The sequence below is a fragment of the Myotis davidii genome, unplaced genomic scaffold (assembly GCF_000327345.1).
Source record: "Myotis davidii unplaced genomic scaffold, ASM32734v1 scaffold509, whole genome shotgun sequence".
NCBI classification, from domain to species: Eukaryota; Metazoa; Chordata; class Mammalia; order Chiroptera; family Vespertilionidae; genus Myotis; species Myotis davidii.
The window spans coordinates 454,541-475,402 of NW_006382996.1; the positions used below are offsets into that span (position 1 = coordinate 454,541).

At 44.4% G+C, this 20,862-nt stretch overlaps 1 protein-coding gene across 3 annotated transcripts; it reads left to right on the plus strand.

Moving 5' to 3' along the window:
* The first annotated feature begins 521 nt into the window (after positions 1–521).
* On the plus strand, positions 522–19,207 carry RAB5B (RAB5B, member RAS oncogene family). Of its 3 annotated transcripts, XM_006777841.2 has the most exons (7): positions 568–678; positions 11,369–11,518; positions 12,859–13,121; positions 14,496–14,647; positions 15,513–15,635; positions 16,233–16,326; positions 16,625–19,207. In XM_006777841.2, the coding sequence occupies exons 3-7, from the start codon at positions 12,959–12,961 to the stop codon at positions 16,738–16,740; spliced, it is 648 nt and encodes a 215-aa protein (XP_006777904.1). In that variant the 5' UTR covers positions 568–678; positions 11,369–11,518; positions 12,859–12,958; the 3' UTR covers positions 16,741–19,207. The 3 variants fall into 3 exon arrangements, with proteins under 3 accessions (XP_015412914.1, XP_006777904.1, XP_006777905.1); XM_015557428.1 differs by lacking the exons at positions 568–678; positions 11,369–11,518 and adding an exon at positions 522–540; XM_006777842.2 differs by lacking the exon at positions 11,369–11,518.
* The last annotated feature ends 1,655 nt before the right edge of the window (positions 19,208–20,862 follow it).

Below are 20,862 nucleotides of genomic sequence, written 5' to 3' on the forward strand. Positions count from 1 at the left end.
CTGTATTCTGAGGCCCCACTAAAAGGAGGAAGTCCCGACTTAAAAGCTGCTTAAACCCCCAGGCTCCGGCTCCCACGGAGAGGTATTTCCCTTCACGCCCGCAAATTGGTCCTGGAGGGAGGGGCGCTCGTCAGTCCCTGCCAAATCCGGGGGGAGGGGCGAAGGTCAGAGGCTTCCTTCAACCCCGCCTTGCCTGCCATTCAAGTCCCGAACTTTCGCAGTACTGGTTAAAGTTTCCCTTCGGCCCGCCTCCGTCACTCACCTGATTAGATGTTTATGAGTCAAAAGGCGGGGTCCTGAGGGTGTCAAGAGTTTATTGGTTGGTCTGTACGCCTGTCAACAGTGTACCGCCTCCTGTCTCCGGGAGCTCCCTCGTCAATGGCTCCTCACCCTGTCCATATTCAAGGTTTCCCTCTTCCTATTGGCCTGGGGACACGCCTGTCCGGTCCCAGGCTCGTCCTCGTTGGTGACAGCGCGGAAACAGGCCCGCCTTTCTCCGAAGGATTGGCGGAACGGCGCACACAGAGCCCACCCTTGATGGTAGGCGTAATTGTGCTATTGGCCGGGGCCCCCGCCCCAGGGCGAGGAGGAGGAGGAGGGGCTGGAGGGTTTGGTTGAGCTGCGGCTGTTTGTCTGTTCGACACAGGCTTGGGCCCGACGGGGGAGACGGAGCCCCAGGTACCGGGCTGATGGAGCCCTGTAGGGTAGGGGCGGAGGCGCCCGGGAGAGGAGAGCAGCCTGGCCTGAGAGCAGAGGCGGGTCTGGGCCTCAGCGATGGGGTTAGAGCGGCCCGCTGGAGAGGGGAGAAGGGGGCCGGGCCCCGGCAGGCCTTATGGGGGCGCTGGGGAGGGGGCTAGGCGGGCTGGGAGCCCGAAGTTGGTGAGGCTGGGTTCTGCCGGCGGCGGGCCTGGGAGTGGGCACGCAAGGCCCCGGTCTGTGTGAGGGCAGGGCAGGCCTCATTGAGCAGCGCTGAGAGGGAGGAGCTGGAGGAAAGGCCGGGCAGCCGGTGAGGTAAGCCCATCTGCGGGGAGGTGAGGAGGGGTCAGCCCCAACGCCCGGCCCCGAGCGTCACCGGGGCTGGCGCTCTCGAGAGGTCTGATTGGAAGGGCCCAAGAAGGGTTCTGAGTTGGGTAGGAAGCCTTCTTTTTCCGGGAAAGTGACAATTATAACAATAGGGAGGGTGCCCCGGAGTTGCGTGGAGAGGAGGATTTGGGTTCGTGAGGCCAGCGAAGAAAGCTTCCTAACCGAGAAGGCTGAGGTAGCTGGGGAGCTGGACGCAGGGCCTGGCGTCACCGTGCAGCTTGTGGGGTCGCTCCAGGGTGGGCTGGAGGCTCTGGGGCTTGGGAGGACCCACTCTTTTGTTCGCATTGAGTTGGAGATGTGGTGACTGGAAGTTTTGGGTACTCCCAGGGTAGCCAATGAAAACAAACGTAATTTTTTTTTCTCCTGTGACTTGGCTGTTCCAAACTTAAACCCTCCACTTTCCCTTGGCTTCAGCTGGAGAGTGCACGCTCTCTGTTTCTTCCTACCAGCCTCGGATGGTTTAGGGTGCAGTGCTTGTGCAAGAGCTGAGAAGTTGGATTTGGGGGATGTTTGCTTGTTTTCCCACGCGGTAATGTGGTCTGTGGTGGATACCATAGCTCTCACTTGGAAGTGGGGAATGAGCCAGCTCCTCTGCCCTGGAAAGGGGCTGAGGGATTCCCCAGCCACCAGGAGAGCTTCCAGCCATAGTCAGTGATACTTTGTAGGACTTAGACTTGGTTGTTTCCTAGGCAGGTAATGATTAGGTGGAACCAACCCTGGAAATAAGAAGTGATATCACTTGAGGAAGGGATTTGGGGAAGAGAAATTCTATTCCACAAGGTTGCCATCACCCCTGTTCTTTGTTTACTTCTTCAGGAGCCCCGGTTAGAAATAGCAAACAGCCCTGGCTGGTTTGGCTCAGTGGATAGAGCATCCGCCTGCGGATTGAAGGGTCCCAGGTTCAATTTCAGTCAAGAGCATATGCCCCGGTTGCGGGCTGGGTGCCCAGTAGGGGGCGTGCAGGAGGCAGCCCATCAGTGATTCTTTCTCATCATTGATGTTTCCATCCCTCCCTCTCCCTTCCTTTCTGAAATCAATAAAAATATATTTTTTTAAAAAAATAGCAAACAGTAAGGCACTTGGGGAAAGGGGTGAGTAGAGAAAAGGAAGATGTATTTCTAAGGCACAAGAGTCCCCTCCTCCCATATGTTTTTAATGGTCTGACCTTAGTCTCCCATAGATTGGATCTTTTTAGGTGTCCCCTTATACTTCCTCCTTTTTTCCTTTTATACCAATGTATTTTGTCACTACATTTCTTCTTAATGTGAAAAGTAATATGTACATATTTTTAAATATTCAAGCTGTACATAAGTGTAAAAAGTGTAAATGCTCCCACACATAACCTCACCAATTACATTTCATCCAGAAAAGTCAGAGATAAGAGATAGCATATGAGACTAATCTTGCTTTGCTTTGGGGAATGTGCCACCAAAGGCAATTTTGTTTTATGTTCCTACCGAACGCTGGTCTCGTTCTTTTCAGTTTCCCTTCTGGGATGATACTCTGTTATTTATTGTGCTCCTTTCACAGTTCTTCTTGTCTTGCTTCTATCAAATTCAGACAAGCAAAGAGCTGTACTCTGGGTTATCCCTCACCTTACACACACCCCAGTTGTGCGGTGGGTATCTTAGAAAATGCCCAGATAGATGGCCAAAACTTTTTTCTCTTTTATGAGCAGGAAAAAAACATGAAGGAGAATCATTTTGTTTGGAGTACTATTGGCATCTCTGCTAAATGAGAAATTTGAGACCTCTATCTTCCTGTTCATGGTCTCTGCCTGTGTAGATTATATGACTGTCACTTCATTATCCTAAAAGAAGATGATGGTTCTCCTAAGGGTCCCTTGTATCTTTCTATGAGAAGCTCCCAAGTTTCTCTAGATAAGAAATTGGCTGTCCTTTAAACCTAGCACAACTGGGACATTTCATACTACCTCCTTGTTGAATTTATCCTTACTGGCTTTAGAAGTCCTCTGATATGCCCAGCCTTTGTACAGAAACCTTGACTGTGTCCCCCAGGAGTTTTTATTTCCTCTCCGGCAAAGCCAGTCCTAGAGAAAATTGTAAGAGTTTGTATGTGTGTGTTTTAATCCTCTCTAGACTTCGCCGTGTTCTACAACCTGGTGATATCCTGTCCCTTTCTTTATATACTTCTTGGTCTTTTCTACCTTCCCCTTAATCAAAGCCGACCTTTAAGAAATCTGGAATTGCTTCATATTAAGGTGTAACTATTTGTTAATAGTCCCTTAAAGTATTAATCTTCCCAAGAGTTTTTGTTTCATAAGAAGGAGCTAAGGAGTGGAATTATCAATATAGAATTTCAAACATAAACCTTGAGTTACAAAAATTTACTTGAAGAAGGGGGCTTTCCTATTGCCCTTGAAGTCATACCTTGTATCTTCTCTTACTTTGCCCAGGAGCAAGATTGCTCCTCTATAGTTTGCTTGTTTGTGTGCATAGATAAGGATTTGACTTCTGAGGAGGCAGAGGGTAGGAGAAATAAGTGTATAGCTCCTATTCCTAAGGCATTCAGATTGGAAAGTAAACAAAGTGTAAGACAGTGACTTACGGAAATGCAACAGCTCTCTAGGAGGAAGGATAGCTTAAAACCCTACACAATACACTCCCACTTCCCAAGAGTATTTTGGGAAAGATTTAGTCATTGACTGAATAGTAACTAAGCTGAGTAAGGAGCCACCCGTGTGAGCAAATTCTGTGCAAATTTCTGAACCAGGTTGTAGCTTCTGTTTAGGGACCGTGGGTACCTTTTCAGTGTCCTCAAGCTCTGTGGTGATATGAGTATTTGTGTGTGTGTTGTTTTTGTTAATCCTCACCCAAGGATATTTTTCCATTGATTTCTTTAAAGAGAGTGGAAGGGAGAGGAAGAGACATAGAAACATTGATGTGAGAGAGACACATCAATTGGTTGCTTCCCACATGCCTTTGCCAGAGATTGTGCCTGCAACAGAGGTATGTGCCCTTGACCAGAATCCAACCCAGGACCCTTCAGTCCCCAAGCTAACGCTCTATCTACGGAGTCACACCAGCTAGGGCTGTATGAGGTATTGTGTTTTTTATTTTTAATTTGTGTTTCTCAAGGTCAAAAATTAATAGAGATAATGGCCCAAAGTTTGTTGAACATTAATATCAACTGAAAATTCAGGGAATTTTTTTATTTAGCCATAGTTGCTTCAGTGTTGGGGTGGGAGGGCCACATGTTCAGTGTGATTAGGCCATTTGAGGCATAGTAACGGGTGACAGGAAAAGCAGTTAGCCCATATGAGTTGCAACAGTACCTTGTGGGTTGGGTCCCTAGGGGGCCCTCCATCCAAGGGAGATCACAAAGCAGCCAGGGAGAGAATTGGTTCTCTGAGGCTGATTAAAAACTTTTCCAACTGGAAATAAGTAAGAAGCTATCCAGATGGCATGGAAGGGGAGGAGTTAATGGAGGGAGGAAGCAGGATTGCTTTGGTCTTAATATAAGGAGCATTTAATGAACATCTACTAGGGATCAGGTATTGTGCTCTGCTCTGGAGATTCAAGATAACATAAAAAGTAGTCACACTTTTTGAGAAGTACATAGTTTAAACTATTATGACATAATAAATGCTGTGATAGTAATACAGTCTTAATACTGTGTGACCCCAGAGGAAGCAGTGATGAATACTGCTGGAGTGAGAGGGTAATTATGCAATTTCATAGAGAAGGTGACATTTGAGCTGGGCTTTAAAAAATACATTAGAAGTTTGCTAGGCAGGCAAGGTGTGAAAGGGCATTCCAATCTTTCCTAGGTCAATAGTAGGGAGTTTGTACTACCATGCTGATAAGAGAGAAGTATGCTTTTTGCCTCTTGGGGAAATATAAGGGAAAGAGAGGGGGAAGTGGAAGGACTCTCTCATTCAAGCCAGTGATTCACTGGTTAACACCAGATCAACACAATGAAAGAGCTGAGCCAAATAGTGGAGCTCTCAGTTCAAGATGTTTGTAATTTGGAATCTAAATAAAGTTTGCAAGTTGAAGGTTTTTACTGGCTTCTGCCCTATCTTCCATACTCAGTAAATCTCTCCTATTAATCCCAAGGCCCACTGAATTCTGCAAAAGTTACCACTTCTTTCCCTGTCACCTTCCATTAAATTGTTTCTTTCAGCTGTCCTGGCAGGCGTTGGTCAAGACCTTCTAGAAAGGCATAATAATGAGTCCTTTTGTCAGAAGGATGTGGGACTGGATCCCAGTACCCAGGGAAAGCCTAGGTCTTCCTAACGTTTAGTCCCAAAGGAAGTACTTATCTAAAATGAATAGAGGCAGAAATTCTATCCAATCTCAGCTCTTGTTCCTGTCCTGGTGCCCTCTTCTGAGTTCAGTATCTATTGCTTCCTAGGAGGTATAGTGGTATAATAGTAGCAAGAGTACCTGACTGGGAGTACCTGTTAGAGAAGATTTGCTACTAAACAGCTGTCTGTATGGTAACACCAGGCAAGGTGATTAATTTTATGTGCCTTGGTTTCCTCACCTATAAAATACAGAGACTGGGCTAGATGACCTCTAGATTGCTTCTTACCTGGCAAACTGACTTTACACGGCTGACATTTGGGAATGGGCTAGTAGACTCTAGTGACTATGTACTTGGAACTCAGTCTCTGTAGATAGGTGAGAGGCTCCATATGTAGTACGCATATGCTACCAAGTGGAAGGAAGCCAAAGGAACAGAGTTGTGTTCTAGCTGGGATCAGCAGGCTGAGAAAGCCTTCCTAGTCATACTTTCCTGCCCGGGTGGGAGAGCTGCCCATCTAAAAAGAACCTGCCCCTTTATCCTCCCTCTTTCCCCTCTCCCAGTGGGCAGTTGCCAGGGTCAAGCCTCAGTCCTCCCTAGTTAATGGTCATCTGATAAGTCATTCTTGTGGAGCTGCACTCCTAAGGGAAGTTAAATCTGGTTTCTTCTCTTCTGAACTGAGAGGGTTGAAAGGAAAATCTTCCTCCCTCTTTATTTTTGTCTCAGGTCTAGAAGTAATAATCACCACACTACTTGACTGGTTGGCTGTGGTTTATTGTTTACCTTTGAATGGATCATTTGCCCACTATCAACTCTTAGCAAAAAAAAGTCACTACCAGAATAGTGAAGTCAATTGAATCTTACAGATATTTCCGTTTTGTACCCCTGATTTTTTGAGAGTCTAGCTAGCTGGTGCATAAAAAAGGCCACGATGCCCTTATAAATATGTTGGGATTAAAGATCAAGGCATAGCGATAGACAGCCCATCAATTCCTGTGAACAGGGAAGGAGGACATATTGAGGGTGACACATTGGGGTGGGAAGTAGTCTTTTATAACCCACTGGTTACTGATCTCTGATAAGCCAAGGTTGCTTAGTAGCAAGAAAGTTTGCTGATTGTGTGTCTGAGCTCTGGTTTGACTTACTGTCTGTGGGGGTTATTGATCAGGGCTTTGCAACCTGAGTATGTCTGTGACTGTTTCCTATCTTCACTCTTCCCCAACTCCCTACGGTTTTCCCAAGCCTACAGTGATGTGTCTGCCCATGAGAATTCAGTCTATTCTAATTTCCATGTTTTAATTTTGTAGAATAGTAACATTAAGGCTTAGTGTTCTGCCCCTTAGATCATATGTTTTAAAATAGATAAAAAGGTAGACCAGCTGGATATGGCTCAGCAGTTGAGCATCCATCCAGAAAGAAACTAAGCTCACCGGTTCAACTCCCAGTCAGGGCATATGCCTGAATTGGGGGCTCAAACCCAGTAGGGGGCATGCAGGGGGCAGCTGATCAGTGATTCTCATCATTGACGTTTCTATCTCTTCCTCTACCTTCCTCTCTGAAATCCATAAAAAAAATATTTTTTAAAAAGGTAAAGGAATAAGTTGAAGATTCTAGTAACTTTTCCTGTTGTTTCTTTAGAGTACTGTATAATATATGCCCTGGCTGAGTGGCTAAGTTGATTGGAGTGTCATCCCATACACCAAAAAGTTGCAGGTTTGATCCCCAGTCAGGGCATGTATGGGAGGTAACCCATGGATGTTTCTCCCTTTCTCTTTCTCTAAAAATCAATAAAAATATATTATCAGGTGAGGATTTAAAAAAGAGTATAGTCTAATGTCACCTAAAGGAACCTTGATCAGTTTATCATCTGCAGTTATTCTTTTGTTATTTTTTATTTTTGTTTTCATCTTTAATTTCTTGATTTGTTAAGGTATTACAAGGATGTCCTCATCCCCCCCCATTAACCCCCAACCTCTTCCCCGCCCCCGCAGTTATTTTTTTTAATGTAGTTATTTTTCTATTGTGTCATCTGTTTTCAAATTTAAAGTGTAGAGTTTTATGATGACCTAGCCTCTTTTCCTATGAAACAATGTATATGAACCACATAAATAAGTTTTTAAAAATAATTCATCCTGCCCATCGGCATGGCTCAGTGGTTGAGTGTTAACCTGTATACCAGGAGGTCATAGTTGAATTCCAGGTCAGGGCACATGCCCAGGTGGCAGGCTTGATCCCCAGTGGGGGCATGCAGGAGGCAGCCGATCAATGATTTTCTCTCATCGTTGATGTTTCTCTCTCTCTCCCTTCCTCTCTAAAATCAATAAAAAAATATATTTTAAAAGATAATAACTCATCCTCACAGAAGTTGAGTAACCCTAAGAGAAACAAATTTCTTAAATGTACCCAGAACTTTGGATTCAAATCCTGCTCTTTGCTACTCTCCCCTCTCCCCTGTTCATCCTTATAGATAAGGAAGCTGAGGCTCAGAAAGGCAAAAGAGAGTGAGTAGCCTAAGATCACAGTGGGTTAACTGAGAAAGGGAATAAAATTCGGGCTTGCACAATAACAAAGCCCTTACCACTACATGGGACTGTGTCTGTCTAGTTTGGCTTTCAGTTTTCATAACTTTAGTAGCAGGATTGGAGAATCCTCTAATCCCTGTACTCAGTCCTCATCTTAATTCCATCTAGGAGTGAAATTAACTATGGCCTATAGGCTGGCCAGAAACTAGACTTCCTTCCATCCCCTGCTACCCCATCTTTCAGGGTCAGGCCTCCCTAAAGCAGTGTTTTTAAAATTTTTTTGATCACAAATCACTTTTTTAAAAAAAGGCGATTTACATCAAAATTCAGGGTGTGTACATATACAGGAGACATTTTTACAACATGATTCTTTTTTGTTGTTTTTGCTATTAATCCTCACCTGAGAATATTTTTTCCCATTGATTTTTTTAGAGAGAGTAGAAAGGAGGGGGGGTGGGGTGTGAGAGAGGGAAACATCAATTGATTGCTGTCAGCGCACACCCTGACTGGGAAAGGGATCAGACCTGCAATCCAGGTACTCCCAGTTGACTGGGAATCAAGCCCAAGACCCTTTAATGCAGTGGTTCTCAACCTTCTGGCCCTTTAAATACAGTTCTTCATGTTGTGACCCAACCATAAAATTATTTTCGTTGCTACTTCATAACTGTAATGTTGCTACTCTTATGAATTGTAATGTAAATATCTGATATGCATGATGGTCTTAGGCGACCCCTGGGGAAGGGTCGTTCTACCGCCAAAGGGATCACGACCCACAGGTTGAGAACCGCTGCTTTAATGTGTGGCCGACACTCTAACCACTGAGAAACACAGGCCAGGGCACAACATGATTCTTATGCTTACTATTTGTAGTTACGCTTAATTTTCTTTTTAATATACTTATCATCATCCACCAAGTGATTTCACGGCCACTATTGGCTTCTAGCCTCAGTTTGAGAAACTAAAGGTTTGAGGGTGAAAACAGCTAAAGAATTATAACATTGGTTAAGAAGCTAATTAATACTGGTTCTTACACTACAGAATTTTGGGCTTCATGGACCAATTAATTTTAATTGTTCCCCCCCCCCCAAGTAATTATATTTAGAAAGTTTACTACTGCCTGTCACCATAAATATTTTAAGCATTAAAAAAAAAAAAACCCACCCAAACAGTTGTTTAGGAAGTTTTATTTTTTTAAACATATTTTATTGATTTTTTACAGAGAGGAAGGGAGAGAGATAGAGAGTTAGAAACATCGATGAGAGAGAAACATCGATCAGCTGCCTCCTGCACATCTCCTACTGGGGATGTGCCCGCAACCCAGGTACATGCCCTGACCGGAATCGAACCTGGGACCTTTCAGTCCGCAGGCCGACGCTCTATCCACTGAGCCAAACCAGTTTCGGCTGTTTAGGAAGTTTTTAAAAAATATATTTCCTGTTAAAAAAGAATTATGTAGAATGAAAAAAATCTGAATCCTTCACATCCCATTTTCCTCATTTCCACTCTCTTCCGAGGTAACCACTGTTAACAAATGGATGTGTATCTTTCCATACCTTTTTCTGTGCAGAATTGTCTATTTTACAGAAATAGGATCCAACCACACGTGTTAGTCTACAGCATATTTTTTACTTCACAATAGATTTTAGAGGTTTTTCATATATATATGTGTGTGTGTGTGTGTGTGTGTGTGTGTGTGTGTGTGTGTATGAGAGAAAATTAATTCTAAGAAATTATAAATCTTGTTATAAAGGATATATTCAAGTTTAATAAATTTAGTTTTATGAAAAACATGCTATATTGTCTTTATTTTTATCATTTCATCATAGACCAGTGAAAACTTAATAAAAAAAATGGCATATGTGAATCTGGATTCTTAGGATACACTGGCCTAAGAGACTATAGAATACCTAGTAGGATCAGAGTAATTTGTTCCATTCCTCTGTCTTACTCTAATATACTTTTCTAAGTTCTCACTTCTATCTCATTCCTCTTCCAATTTTCTCTTTATAGTTTTTTGTGGGTTTTTTTTTTGTTTGTTTGTTTTTTGTTGTTTTTTTAGAGAGAGAGAAACATTGATTTGCTGTTCCCACTTAATCATTGGTTGATTCTTGTATGTGCCCTGACTAGGGATCAACCCCGCAACCTTGACATATCAGGAAGATGCTCTAACCAACTCAGCCAGGCAGAGCCGACACTTTCTTTTTTCTCTATCTCTTTTATGTTATGGCTGCTTTTTAGGAATATATTGATAACCAATTCTGAATTATACCTTAGTATATTAAATTGATCTTTTCTGTGAATTAGGGCCACTCAGTAGCAAAACTATCTCATTTGTTAATACTATGCAAAATAAATCTTTCACTTAGTCCTTATAGCCTCTCTATGAGGTAGGCATTTTTTCCATTTTATAAAAGTAGAAGGTAAGACTTGAGCAGAACATATTTTTTTTCTTTCTTTTTAAAATTGAATTTAGAGAGAGAGGACTGCAAAGAGAGAGAGAGAGAGAGAGAGAGAGAGAGAGAGAAACTTTATTTGTTCCACTTATTTATGCATTCATTGGTTTCTTATATGTGCCCTGAGGGGATCAAACCTGCAACCTTGGCTTATGGGGACAATGCTCTAACCAACTGAGCTACCTGGCCAAGGCCAGAAAATTTTTCTTGATGTCATATTAATAATGATTAGTAACTTAATAATCATTTGAACACTTTAGGTCAAACACACAAATTCTTTATGTGTGTTATTGAATCCTCACCACCTTAGGAAGTAGGTCCTCATAAGGCTGTTACCCATTCTGCAGATGAGAAAAGGAGTACACTGATAAGATTTAGTAACTGGCCCCAAGTTTCACAGCTAATAAGCAGAACTGTAAAATAAACCCAGTGAATTGGACTCCACAGCCACAGAATTGGACTCTGCACTGCCTCCTATATGATTTTTCTGTCTTTACTGGGATTGCAGAGATTTTAACCCTGATTTGACTTCAAAACAACTTGCTATAGTGACAAAATGTTTCCCCACATATACTGTAGAGCAGGGGTCCTCAAACTATGGCCCGTGGGCCACATGCAAGTACAAATATTGTATTTGTTCCCGTTTTGGTTTTTTACTTCAAAATAAGATATGTGCAGTGGGCATAGGAATTTGTTCGTAGTTTTTTTTTTTTAAACTATAGTCCGGCCCTCCAACGGTCTGAGAGACAGTGAACTGGCTCCCTGTTTAAAAAGTTTGAGGACCCCTGCTGTAGAGTATGATGATTGTGGAGTCACTAGAGAAGGGAAAAATTATTCAAACTGGAGAAGGGAAAAATTCATTTGAACAAGCAAAGTACAACCCAAGCAATGCTTAGATTTTAGAACTTCTGCATGCTCTGCTAATACTAACTTCTTCTTTCAATGCCTTAGTTTCTTTCCCCCTCAGAGTCAGACTGATGAAGTATTCAGGTTTGCATGATTAGCCTCCTGAAGCCCTACTTCTCTCTCTGCCTCCTCCAGCACCAGCTTTCCTAGCCTCTTGGAAGGAAGGTAGAGAAGGCTCGATTGGCTACCTCCTGTACACCTCAAGTTTATTCTTCCATCAAATATTTATTGCTTGAAGACTTACTCTTACACCAACCCCTGGAGATTCCTGCATGTGTTTAGAAGGTATACCTTCTTTCTCTGTCTCTAATTTGGAGGACTACAGCTGTTAGGCCCTTTTAGTATGGAGGGTAATCTAATCCCTAAGCACTAGGAAGACAGCTGCAAGTTGAGAGCAGGTCAAGCCTACTGACTCTTAGACTTGAGAAACTTTCAGACGTGGAGAGGTGGCAGAAGCGAAATGAAAGAGTTGATATTTCTCTACTCACCTTTGACCATAAATGAGTAGATTTTCTGGCAGTTGGACCTTGGTTAGATTTTCAGAAATATCAAGAAGACTGGTCATATATGAAGGATACAGAACCAGAAGATAGCCTTCCACTATTGATATTCCCACACCACTAGAATGAGTCCCTTCTTTTGAAAGCTAGAAAAAAGCAGAGCAGGAGGAAGAAAAAGGACAGCCCCAAGCCCTAGCTGGTATGGTTCAGTTGGTTGAGCGTTGTCCTGTGCACCAAAGTCGCTAGTTTAATTCCCTGTCAGGGTACATGCCAGGGTTGCAGGCTCGATCCACAGTAGTGGGTGTACAAGAGGTAGCCAATCGATGTTTCTCTCTCACATCGATGTTTCTCTCTCCCGACGATGTTTCTCCCTTTCCCTTCCTCTCTCTCTAAAATCAATTTTAAAAAAAAGAAAGAAAAACACTAACAAACAAAAAATAAAATCAATAAAAACATTTTTTTTAAAAAGGACAGCCTCAGGAAACCAGGGAGATACTAAGGATCTACGGTACTTGTAGGTGGATCTAGATGTTCTCCAGGCCAACTAAAAGTTGATCAATTTGCTATTCTTTAAAGACATGGTGAGAAATTAATGGAAGGAGTAAAGACTTCTACACAGTTTTCAGTCTCCATTTTGGCTCCGTTGGCACTTGGGGATTATGTAGTAGGGTAAACTCTACTTCAGATGCAGTTCTTATTTTATCGTTCTCCACTCTTACCACTGAGTGTCAGCTGCCTGGTTACACTCAGTGGTGTAACCAAATGGTGGATGATTATAAGATCACTAGAGGCCCGGTGTACGAAATCCGTGCACAGGTAGGGTCCCTAGGCCTGGTCAGCAATCAGGGCCGATTGGGGCCTTCCAGCTACCAGCCAGGACCTTCCTTCCCCAGCTGCCGGCTAGGGCCTTCCTTCGTTCCATGTCGCCCCCTGGTGATCAGCGCATGTCATAGCAAGCAATCGAACTCCTGGCCTCCCGGTCTAATTCCCGAGGGGACACTTTGCATATTAGCCTTTTATATATATAGATAGGAGCAAAGAAATGAAGAGATTCTATCCTTTGTCTAAAAAGTGATTGTAACTATAATGGGTCTATTTTAATTTTACCCGATTTTTTTCTTACAGGACTGTTGAAGCCTGGAAGTCCCCTCCCCTCCCCCTTCCCCCCTTTGCCGCTTTGTGGCATTCCCCTCCCTCCACCCTTTCCCACTCTGAAAATCTAGCCATGACTAGCAGAAGCACAGCCAGGCCCAATGGGCAGCCCCAGGCCAGCAAAATATGCCAGTTCAAATTGGTCCTGTTGGGTGAATCTGCAGTGGGAAAGTCTAGCCTGGTGTTACGTTTTGTCAAAGGGCAATTCCATGAGTACCAGGAGAGCACCATTGGAGGTGAGTATCTCAGGGAAAGAAAAGGTTCAATACTTAGTAAGGCTTTTGAAGGGAGATCTAGGGACCTAACTGTGAAGCTGGCTGTCTTAGCTCCCTGGAATGGAAATCCCTTATAAAACAGAAAGAAAGAAAAGGCCATAATGCCAAAAAGCAGGTATATATTCATCTTCTTGCTTTCTACAAGAAAGATTGCCCTTAGCTCACCAATAAAACCTAATTTTTATCTGTCTCCCTCCCCCTATTCTCATCTGAATCCCAGTCAAGTTCAGCTGAGTGTCATCTTGAGCAGGGGTGGTTTGGAGCAGATTCATAATCAGAGATGCACACCAGAATCATCTGGGGAACATTTCATCCTATGCATACTTGGGCCCTACCCTAGATCTGCTGATTAGTGTTGAAGGCGGTAGGGGTGTAGGCATATATGTATGTGCATTCTGATGCACATATCTGATAAAATAGAGGCTGGAATTAAATATGAAAGATAAAGGCCACTTGCCTTTCCCACATTTGCTACCTTCTCCCTGCCACTACCTCAAAAGTAGGTTGCTAATTCAATAAAAGATCACTTATAAGAACTCCATGTTACTATTTCCCCACCTGTACTAGTCACCTGAAAATGTGGTATTCTTGCCCTAGCCAGCTTGGCTCAGTGGATAGAGCGTCGGCCTGCGGACCAAAGGGTCCCCAGTTCCGGGCACATACCTCAGGCCTTGGTTGAGGTGCGTGCAGGAGGCGTGTGCAGGAGGCAACCAATCAGTGTGTTTCTCTTACATTGATGTTTCTTCCCTGTCTTTCCTTTCTTGCACTCTCTCTAAAAGATCAATGGAAAAATATCCTCGAGTGAGGATTAACAAAATATAAATAAATAAAATGTTCTTTAAAAAAAAAAGAAAATGTGGTGGTCTTAGGCTAGCAGAAAATTACAGAAAAAGTAACAGACAAATAACATTGACAAAGGTGGGACCTCCCATCAAACTTTAAAATCTTCTAATCAGTTATTTTTTTTCTTCTCTGTTCAGTTCTTGATGTGAGTTTTATCTGAAGCTTATTATCTCTGTCCTTATCTCTTATTGTGGTTAGAAGAGGGATGACTCTGGTGTAAGTGCCAGTTCTTTCTGTCCCTCATACTTTATTTATGATATGCACCCACTCCTTAGACGAGAGAAACTTCTGCAGGAAGGACTTAGCCAAGCGTGGTCTTGTGGTCTTACTCCTGGTTCCAGGAATATATATAAAGAGAACACTAAAATTTTTCCTGTAGCTGAATTGCCCAAGTCATGACTGGTCTTAGGCTAAGAGTGGAGATATTTTGAAGGGGTGTGGAATGTTCCCATTCATCCTCTCACAACTGCTTCTCCATTCTCTTATCCATAGCGGCCTTCCTCACCCAGTCCGTTTGCCTAGATGATACAACAGTCAAGTTTGAGATCTGGGACACAGCAGGGCAGGAGCGATACCATAGCTTGGCCCCCATGTACTACAGAGGTGCCCAAGCTGCAATTGTGGTGTATGACATTACTAATCAGGTAAGTGGGCTGAGAGGGTGATTCTTGCTTTCACTTATAGGAATTAAATTAGGTGGGGGAGAGAAAACAACTTCTCAAAATAACAAAATTATGCTTCCAAGTGCTAAGAAGACAAAGGTAATCAATTATCAGAGACTAGAGGCCCTATGCACGAAATTTGTCCACTGGGTTGGGGGGGTCCCCCAGCCTGGCCTGTGCCCTCTCACAGTGCGGGAGCCCCTAGACCTATCGCCCCAAAGAAGTAGGCCCCACCCACCCATCCAGGCTCCTCTATGGATTGCCCCAAAGAGGTAGGATGGAGCCAGGGGTCCCGCCTCTGCACCGCATAGGGCCGTGGGACCCCCAGGCCTGGCCGCATGGAGTGGCCACTGGGCCCTGCCTCCGCACATGCAGCGTCAAGTCCCCGCCCACCCACACCCACCCTCTGAGCATGCAGCCTCCTAGTGGTGGATTGTGGGATTGTGATGGCGTGAGGGCATCACAGAGTGAGGGCATGACGACCACCTAGGCCAGTAGTCGGCAAACTGTGGCTCACGAGCCACATGCGGCTCTTTGGCCCCTTGAGTGTGGCTCTTCCACAAAATACCGACTTCTGCACATGGGTCACAAAGTTTCAATCACACTGTACATGCGCGCCCACACGTGGCATTTTGTGGAAGAGCCACACTCGGGGCCAAAGAGCCGCATGTGGCTCGTGAGCCGCAGTTTTCCGACCACTGACCTAGGCTATTCTTAGTATAGATGGGTGGTTTCAGTGAGGGAAGACCACCTAGAAGAGGTGAGTTTTGAGACTGGGCTTTAAAGGTGATGGGCCTAGATTGACGGTCATTCCAGCCCACCTGTTTTCTTCCTCATGTTTTCCTAGGAAACCTTCGCCCGAGCGAAGACATGGGTAAAGGAACTACAGCGACAGGCCAGTCCTAGCATTGTCATTGCCCTGGCGGGGAACAAAGCTGACCTGGCCAACAAGCGCATGGTGGAGTATGAAGTAAGATGGTCCATGGAGCTCCTTTCTAATACACTCCCTCTGTGCTTGGGACCTCTTTTGTCTAAACCTGCCCTCTCTAGAAACCTCATCTGAGGACATTCATCATGTCATTCCCCAGTCCTGCACCATGTTAAAAACAGCAACACTGTGACCCTAGTGATAGCCAGGAGATTTTAGAGAAGTCAGAAGAAAATTCCAGAGCAGCGAGGTGGGTAGGGAATACCAGCTGCGGGAGTACCATTGCGAAAACAGGAAGGAGGGAGCAATTGAATTTAAGGTAAGGGACTGTTCAAGGGTCAGAACCCAAAAGCCCCCAACCAGCTTACCTTTCTTTCCCATAATTAGGATTCCTGATATCTGTTCGTTGCATAAAGTGTAGGTTATTCTTGAGGGAGTTGTCACCAAAATATGGATCCAGAGCCCACTGGCTCAGAGGAGAGTTAAGGTGAAGGAACCTAGGACATTGCCTAGCTCTGGTGCTACATGGGAGTGGAAAGGCCATGGTTGTTCTTTTTTCTTTTTTTTTTTTAATATATTTTATTGCCATAGTTGTTCTTAACCTACATTCTGAGCACCACTATACCCCATCCCTTGCAGGAGGCCCAGGCATATGCAGATGACAACAGCTTATTGTTTATGGAGACCTCAGCCAAGACAGCTATGAACGTGAATGATCTCTTCCTGGCAATAGGTAAGGTCAGAGCTCCCTGAGGTCTTCCTGTCTTTTCCCCTTACCTCTAGGCAAGATCACTAACCCAAGTCATAAGGATAAATGGGAGGGTCTCCTCTGGTGAAATACCTTAACTTTCTATTGTGACCTCCATCCTTTAGCTGTCTTTAATATAATTTACAAATAGTGAACCCTCTCCTCTTCAGAGCATTCTTTTAATGTTTCACATTTCCCCTTACTTCTCCCCCACCCAATAGTCTTTTTGGGGGGGATGTGTTAAAATCTACCACACTTTGTTCCCTTCTCTTTTTGCCTCTAGCTAAGAAGTTGCCAAAGAGTGAACCCCAGAATCTGGGGGGTGCAGCAGGCCGAAGCCGAGGTGTGGATCTCCATGAGCAGTCCCAGCAGAACAAGAGCCAGTGTTGTAGCAACTGAGGGGGTAGCTAGCAGCGAACAAGTATGGAGCTAGCACGAGAGCTAAGAAATAACCTCCATTCCCAACCCTCAGCACACAGCCCCTACGGTAACAGCACACTGAGCCCTGGCTCCCAAGGGCTGCCTCCTGACAGCTCCGTCATGGCACTTTTTAACGCTTCAGCAACCAACACCAGGCAGCTGTTGCCACTGACCTCCTACCCCTACTCTGGGGCTTGGGGGTCAGATCCCCCAGGACTTACCTTCCAAAACAGTCTTTCTTCACTTTGTATTATAGGTGCAAGACAGTGACCTACTTACCTTTCCTTCTCCTCCCCACTTTTTCAGAAAACATTTTTTTGTCTCCTGCCCCTTCTGCTTTGGTCAATCCCTGTCCTTGATCCCCTTGTCCTCCTCTCCCTTGGATGGAGGTGGTGAACCCAGGAACTGAGGATGGAGGTTTCCAGTTCAGTCATATTAAGGGCCCTCGGGGAGAGTAAGGCTCAGAGCAGGAGGGAGTAAGGAAAATTCCTTTTTGGTTTATTTGGTTGGAGTTTCCCATATTTGAAAACACTGCAGTATCCATGAGTTGGCCTTGTGGAAGGTGTTTCTAGGTAGAGTGAGACAGGGAAGGCAAGCTCTTGGGCACCAGTTGGGAGTCGTGTTGTTAGTTAACTGGGCGGAGGCGGAGGTGGAGGTGCAGTGTCATCTGTGGCTCTGGAACTCTTCCAAGGCCTAGTTTCCCTTCACTCAGTCTCTTAGGTAGCTTCTCCATAGTGGGGGAAACTCTGGACCCCAGAGTCCTCCAAAGAATCTTCACTGGTTGCCTGCATCTTGGTTCTGCTGTGATCTAATTGGAGGAGGGACCAGTTTCTGACACCCATCCTCTGATTTATACATGTGCATTTTTTCCTCTCTGGCCTTTGGATGGCCTCAGCCCCAGCCATTGTATCCCCCTGCAGTTTGCACTTTAATTGATGGTAGTTCAGTTGGGACACTTGTTTTATGGGGGTTTTGATTGATTTACCTGCCCTCTCACCTTTTAAATTAAATGGAATCCAAGATGTATATGAGGTTTGGGGAGGGACTGTCGAGTGGCAGCTACTCAAGCCCAATCTCCAATGCTATCTTGCTCCAACTCTGATTCTTAACCTATATTCTTGCCAGCCTGTATTCTTGGGTATAGGTTTGCCTTTCCTGGGGAATTAACTGAAGCAACTAGAGAGCGGTCTCAGGATAGCACAGACCATGGTAGGGGTGAAGAGGAGTCAGGCCAGAGGGAGGAGTTTTCTCTCCTTCCCCAGGGTTCATGTTCAATTTGACCCACCCATTACCATGTCTTTTCTACTTCCCTGTACATAGGTATGATCTTTATTCCCACTGTACAGTCTGTTCTTCCTCCCACCCCACCCCCATCCCTCCCATCAGGCCCTATTTCTTTTCTCCACTGTTAGTATCTTCAGTTTAGTCCCTCCATGCTTATGCCCATACTCATCCCTCATGCAACCAGTGGCTTAATCCGTGCACCACTAGGGGCTAGCACCACAGAGGCCTACTTGTGGCCCCCTTAAAATACAACACCTGTTCCGTGGTCAGAGAGACTGGCACTGAAGGTCCCTCACAACTGTCTCACATCACCAGACGACGTTGGTCCTTTCTAAATCTCTAGCCTCTCTTCACATCCCTCATCAGGTATTTTAGGATGTCTTTGGGAAGCCATCAAGGCAGGAGAGCATTCTAAGCTTCTTTTTGTTCCAGCCTAGGGTTTGGGGAAATTGGGGAAAGTAATATAGGAAAGGCCTCAGTGACCTAGGATTGGAACCTTTCTGCCCTTTTGGCTTGCAGACTTCCTTCTGTCCCAGAGCAGCTGAGAAATCCATGAGGCTGAGATTCTGAAGGACCCAGCTTAGGTTCTTCCACTCAGGCTTCAGTTCCCTTCCTTGTCCAGGGGCAGCCTTAGTTCCCGTGGCCCTGAAATACATACACATTTTTGTCTTCCTTTGCCAGCACCTCCCCAGCCCCCAACAGCACCCAGTGCATTCTTAAAAGTGGAAGAACTAGGGTGGCTCTCTTAAGTCTCTTAGAAATGAAGTTCTTTCTCTGTGCAGCTTTCCCCATGGAGCAGGAGTGAGGAGGTGTCATTGCCTTGGGGCTGGGAAACCATTTCTGCAGGCTTCTCCCTCTCCAGCCCCTTTAGGAACAGGATTGGCCTTAGCTTCTGGGCCTATCTGCTGCCTTCCTTCTACTTCCTACCAGCTCTCTGCTTTCCTTTGAGCTCTCTTGGGCTTGGAAATCTTAGTTTTTATTTCGCAGCTCTTCATTTTTTCCTTCTATCAGTTTTTTTTTGGGGGGTTCCCTTTTTTTCTTTTAAGAAAGCATTTGCCTCCCCCCCCCTTACTCTTCCAACATAACAATCGTGGTAACAGAATGCGACTGCTGATTTACCGATGTATTTAATGTAAGTAAAAATGGAAAAAAAAGAAAAGTGTATTGGAGTGTTGCTTCTTTTTTTTTTTTTTTTTAACTTTGTCTGACACGAGAAATTTGGAAGAAAGGGCACCCAGTAGCTTTATTGCATCAGAAACACACCCTCCCCTGCATGTTGGTGCCTCCTTATTCCCTCTAATCTGTTCTTGAATAGTGAGATAACCTAACTTGGAAAATAGCATCTTTATTGCTGTTTTTGTTTGTTTGTTTGTTTGTTTTGGGGGGTATTTTGGAATTAAAAAAAAAAATTTTAATTGATTTTTAGAGAGAGGGAGAGGTGGGGGGAGAGAAACATCGATGTGAGAGAAAAACATTGATTGGCTGCCTCCCATAAAGGCCCCAACCAGGGATAGAACCTGCAACCTGGGTATGTGCCCTGACCAGGATTTGAGCCCGCCACCTTTTGGTGTACAGGAAACTCAACCAACCGGCCCCGGGCTTTATTGCTGTTTAATCTCTCCTATTCCCAGGCCACTAGAGAGCTCATCAAGTCTGACCACAGCTATTTTTTTTTTTTAGGTCCTCTTAACAGAACATGTATATTGGGGTTGGAGGGGTGTCTATTACCTTTGGGCAGATAGTTGATGAGATTGGAGGTGGAATTTGTGACTCCCGTGAAGTATTATGCAAAAATGTATGTATTTCTGTAGGGAGAGGGTGCTTTGCCTTATTAGTATCTCAAAGGGGACCATGACTTAAAAAAAGATTTTTAAAAAAATCACTGCCCTTGCAGGTTTAGCTCAGTGGTTAGAGTGTAGGCCCACAGACCAAAGGGTCAAGGGTTCAATTCCCAGTCAAGCGCACATACCTGGGTTGTAAGTTTGATCCCTGATGTTTCTCTCTCTCCTTCCTTCCCACACTTCCACTCTCTCTAAAGATCAATGGAAAAAGGATTTTTAAAAAATGCCAAACTAGCATTTTTTATTGATCATGTGTCTTTACCCCAACAGGAAAATTTATCCTGGATCTGCTTTTATTTCCTGCTGTATGTGAAGCCCTTTAGTCTCAGTCTAAATGGAGGTGGGTGGGAGAGAATGATACAAAGAAAAAACTAGGTATGGATGCAGAAGAAGTTTTAAATTCCAAAGAATCTGAAAGGAAAAAGGACTGGTGCTAAACAGACCTGGCATTCCAGTCCTGTCTCTTGCCAACTTACCAGCTGTGGCCTTGATAAGTGACTTAGCTGCTCTCTGCCTCAGTTTCTTCTGTAAAACAAAGAAAAGTTGTGGTTTAAAGGTCAGTTATGTACAGCATGTGTATGTCACACAAGGAGATGATACTGTTGTTAAGAAATACTCTTAAAAAAAAAAAAAAGAAATACTCTTATCCTTGGGCTGAGCCTGACTGGGGGATAATTTCAGACGACTATTTTTTTTTGACATATCCATTGGTTGCCTCCCACTCACGCTCCAACCCAGGGTGAAGATCTGACCTGCAACCCAGGTACCTGCCATTGACCTGTATTCGAACCCAAGACCCTTAGGTGTACAGGCCGACTCTCTAACCAATGGGCATGCCAGCCAGGACTGAACCTGATTTTTTAAAATATATATATATTTAAATTTTTAAAAATATATTTGTATTGATTTCAGAGAGGAAGGGAAAGGAAGACATAGAAACATCAATGATAAGAATCGTTGATCAGCTGCCTCCTGC

Bases quoted from the DNA above. Each gene is read 5' to 3' on its own strand.
- RAB5B (XM_015557428.1), top strand. From the start codon at position 12,959: ATGACTAGCAGAAGCACAGCCAGGCCCAATGGGCAGCCCCAGGCCAGC. The intron at 13,122-14,495 runs GTGAGTATCTCA...TCTTATCCATAG, and splicing joins CCAGGAGAGCACCATTGGAG to CGGCCTTCCTCACCCAGTCC. The intron at 16,327-16,624 runs GTAAGGTCAGAG...TTTTGCCTCTAG, and splicing joins TGATCTCTTCCTGGCAATAG to CTAAGAAGTTGCCAAAGAGT.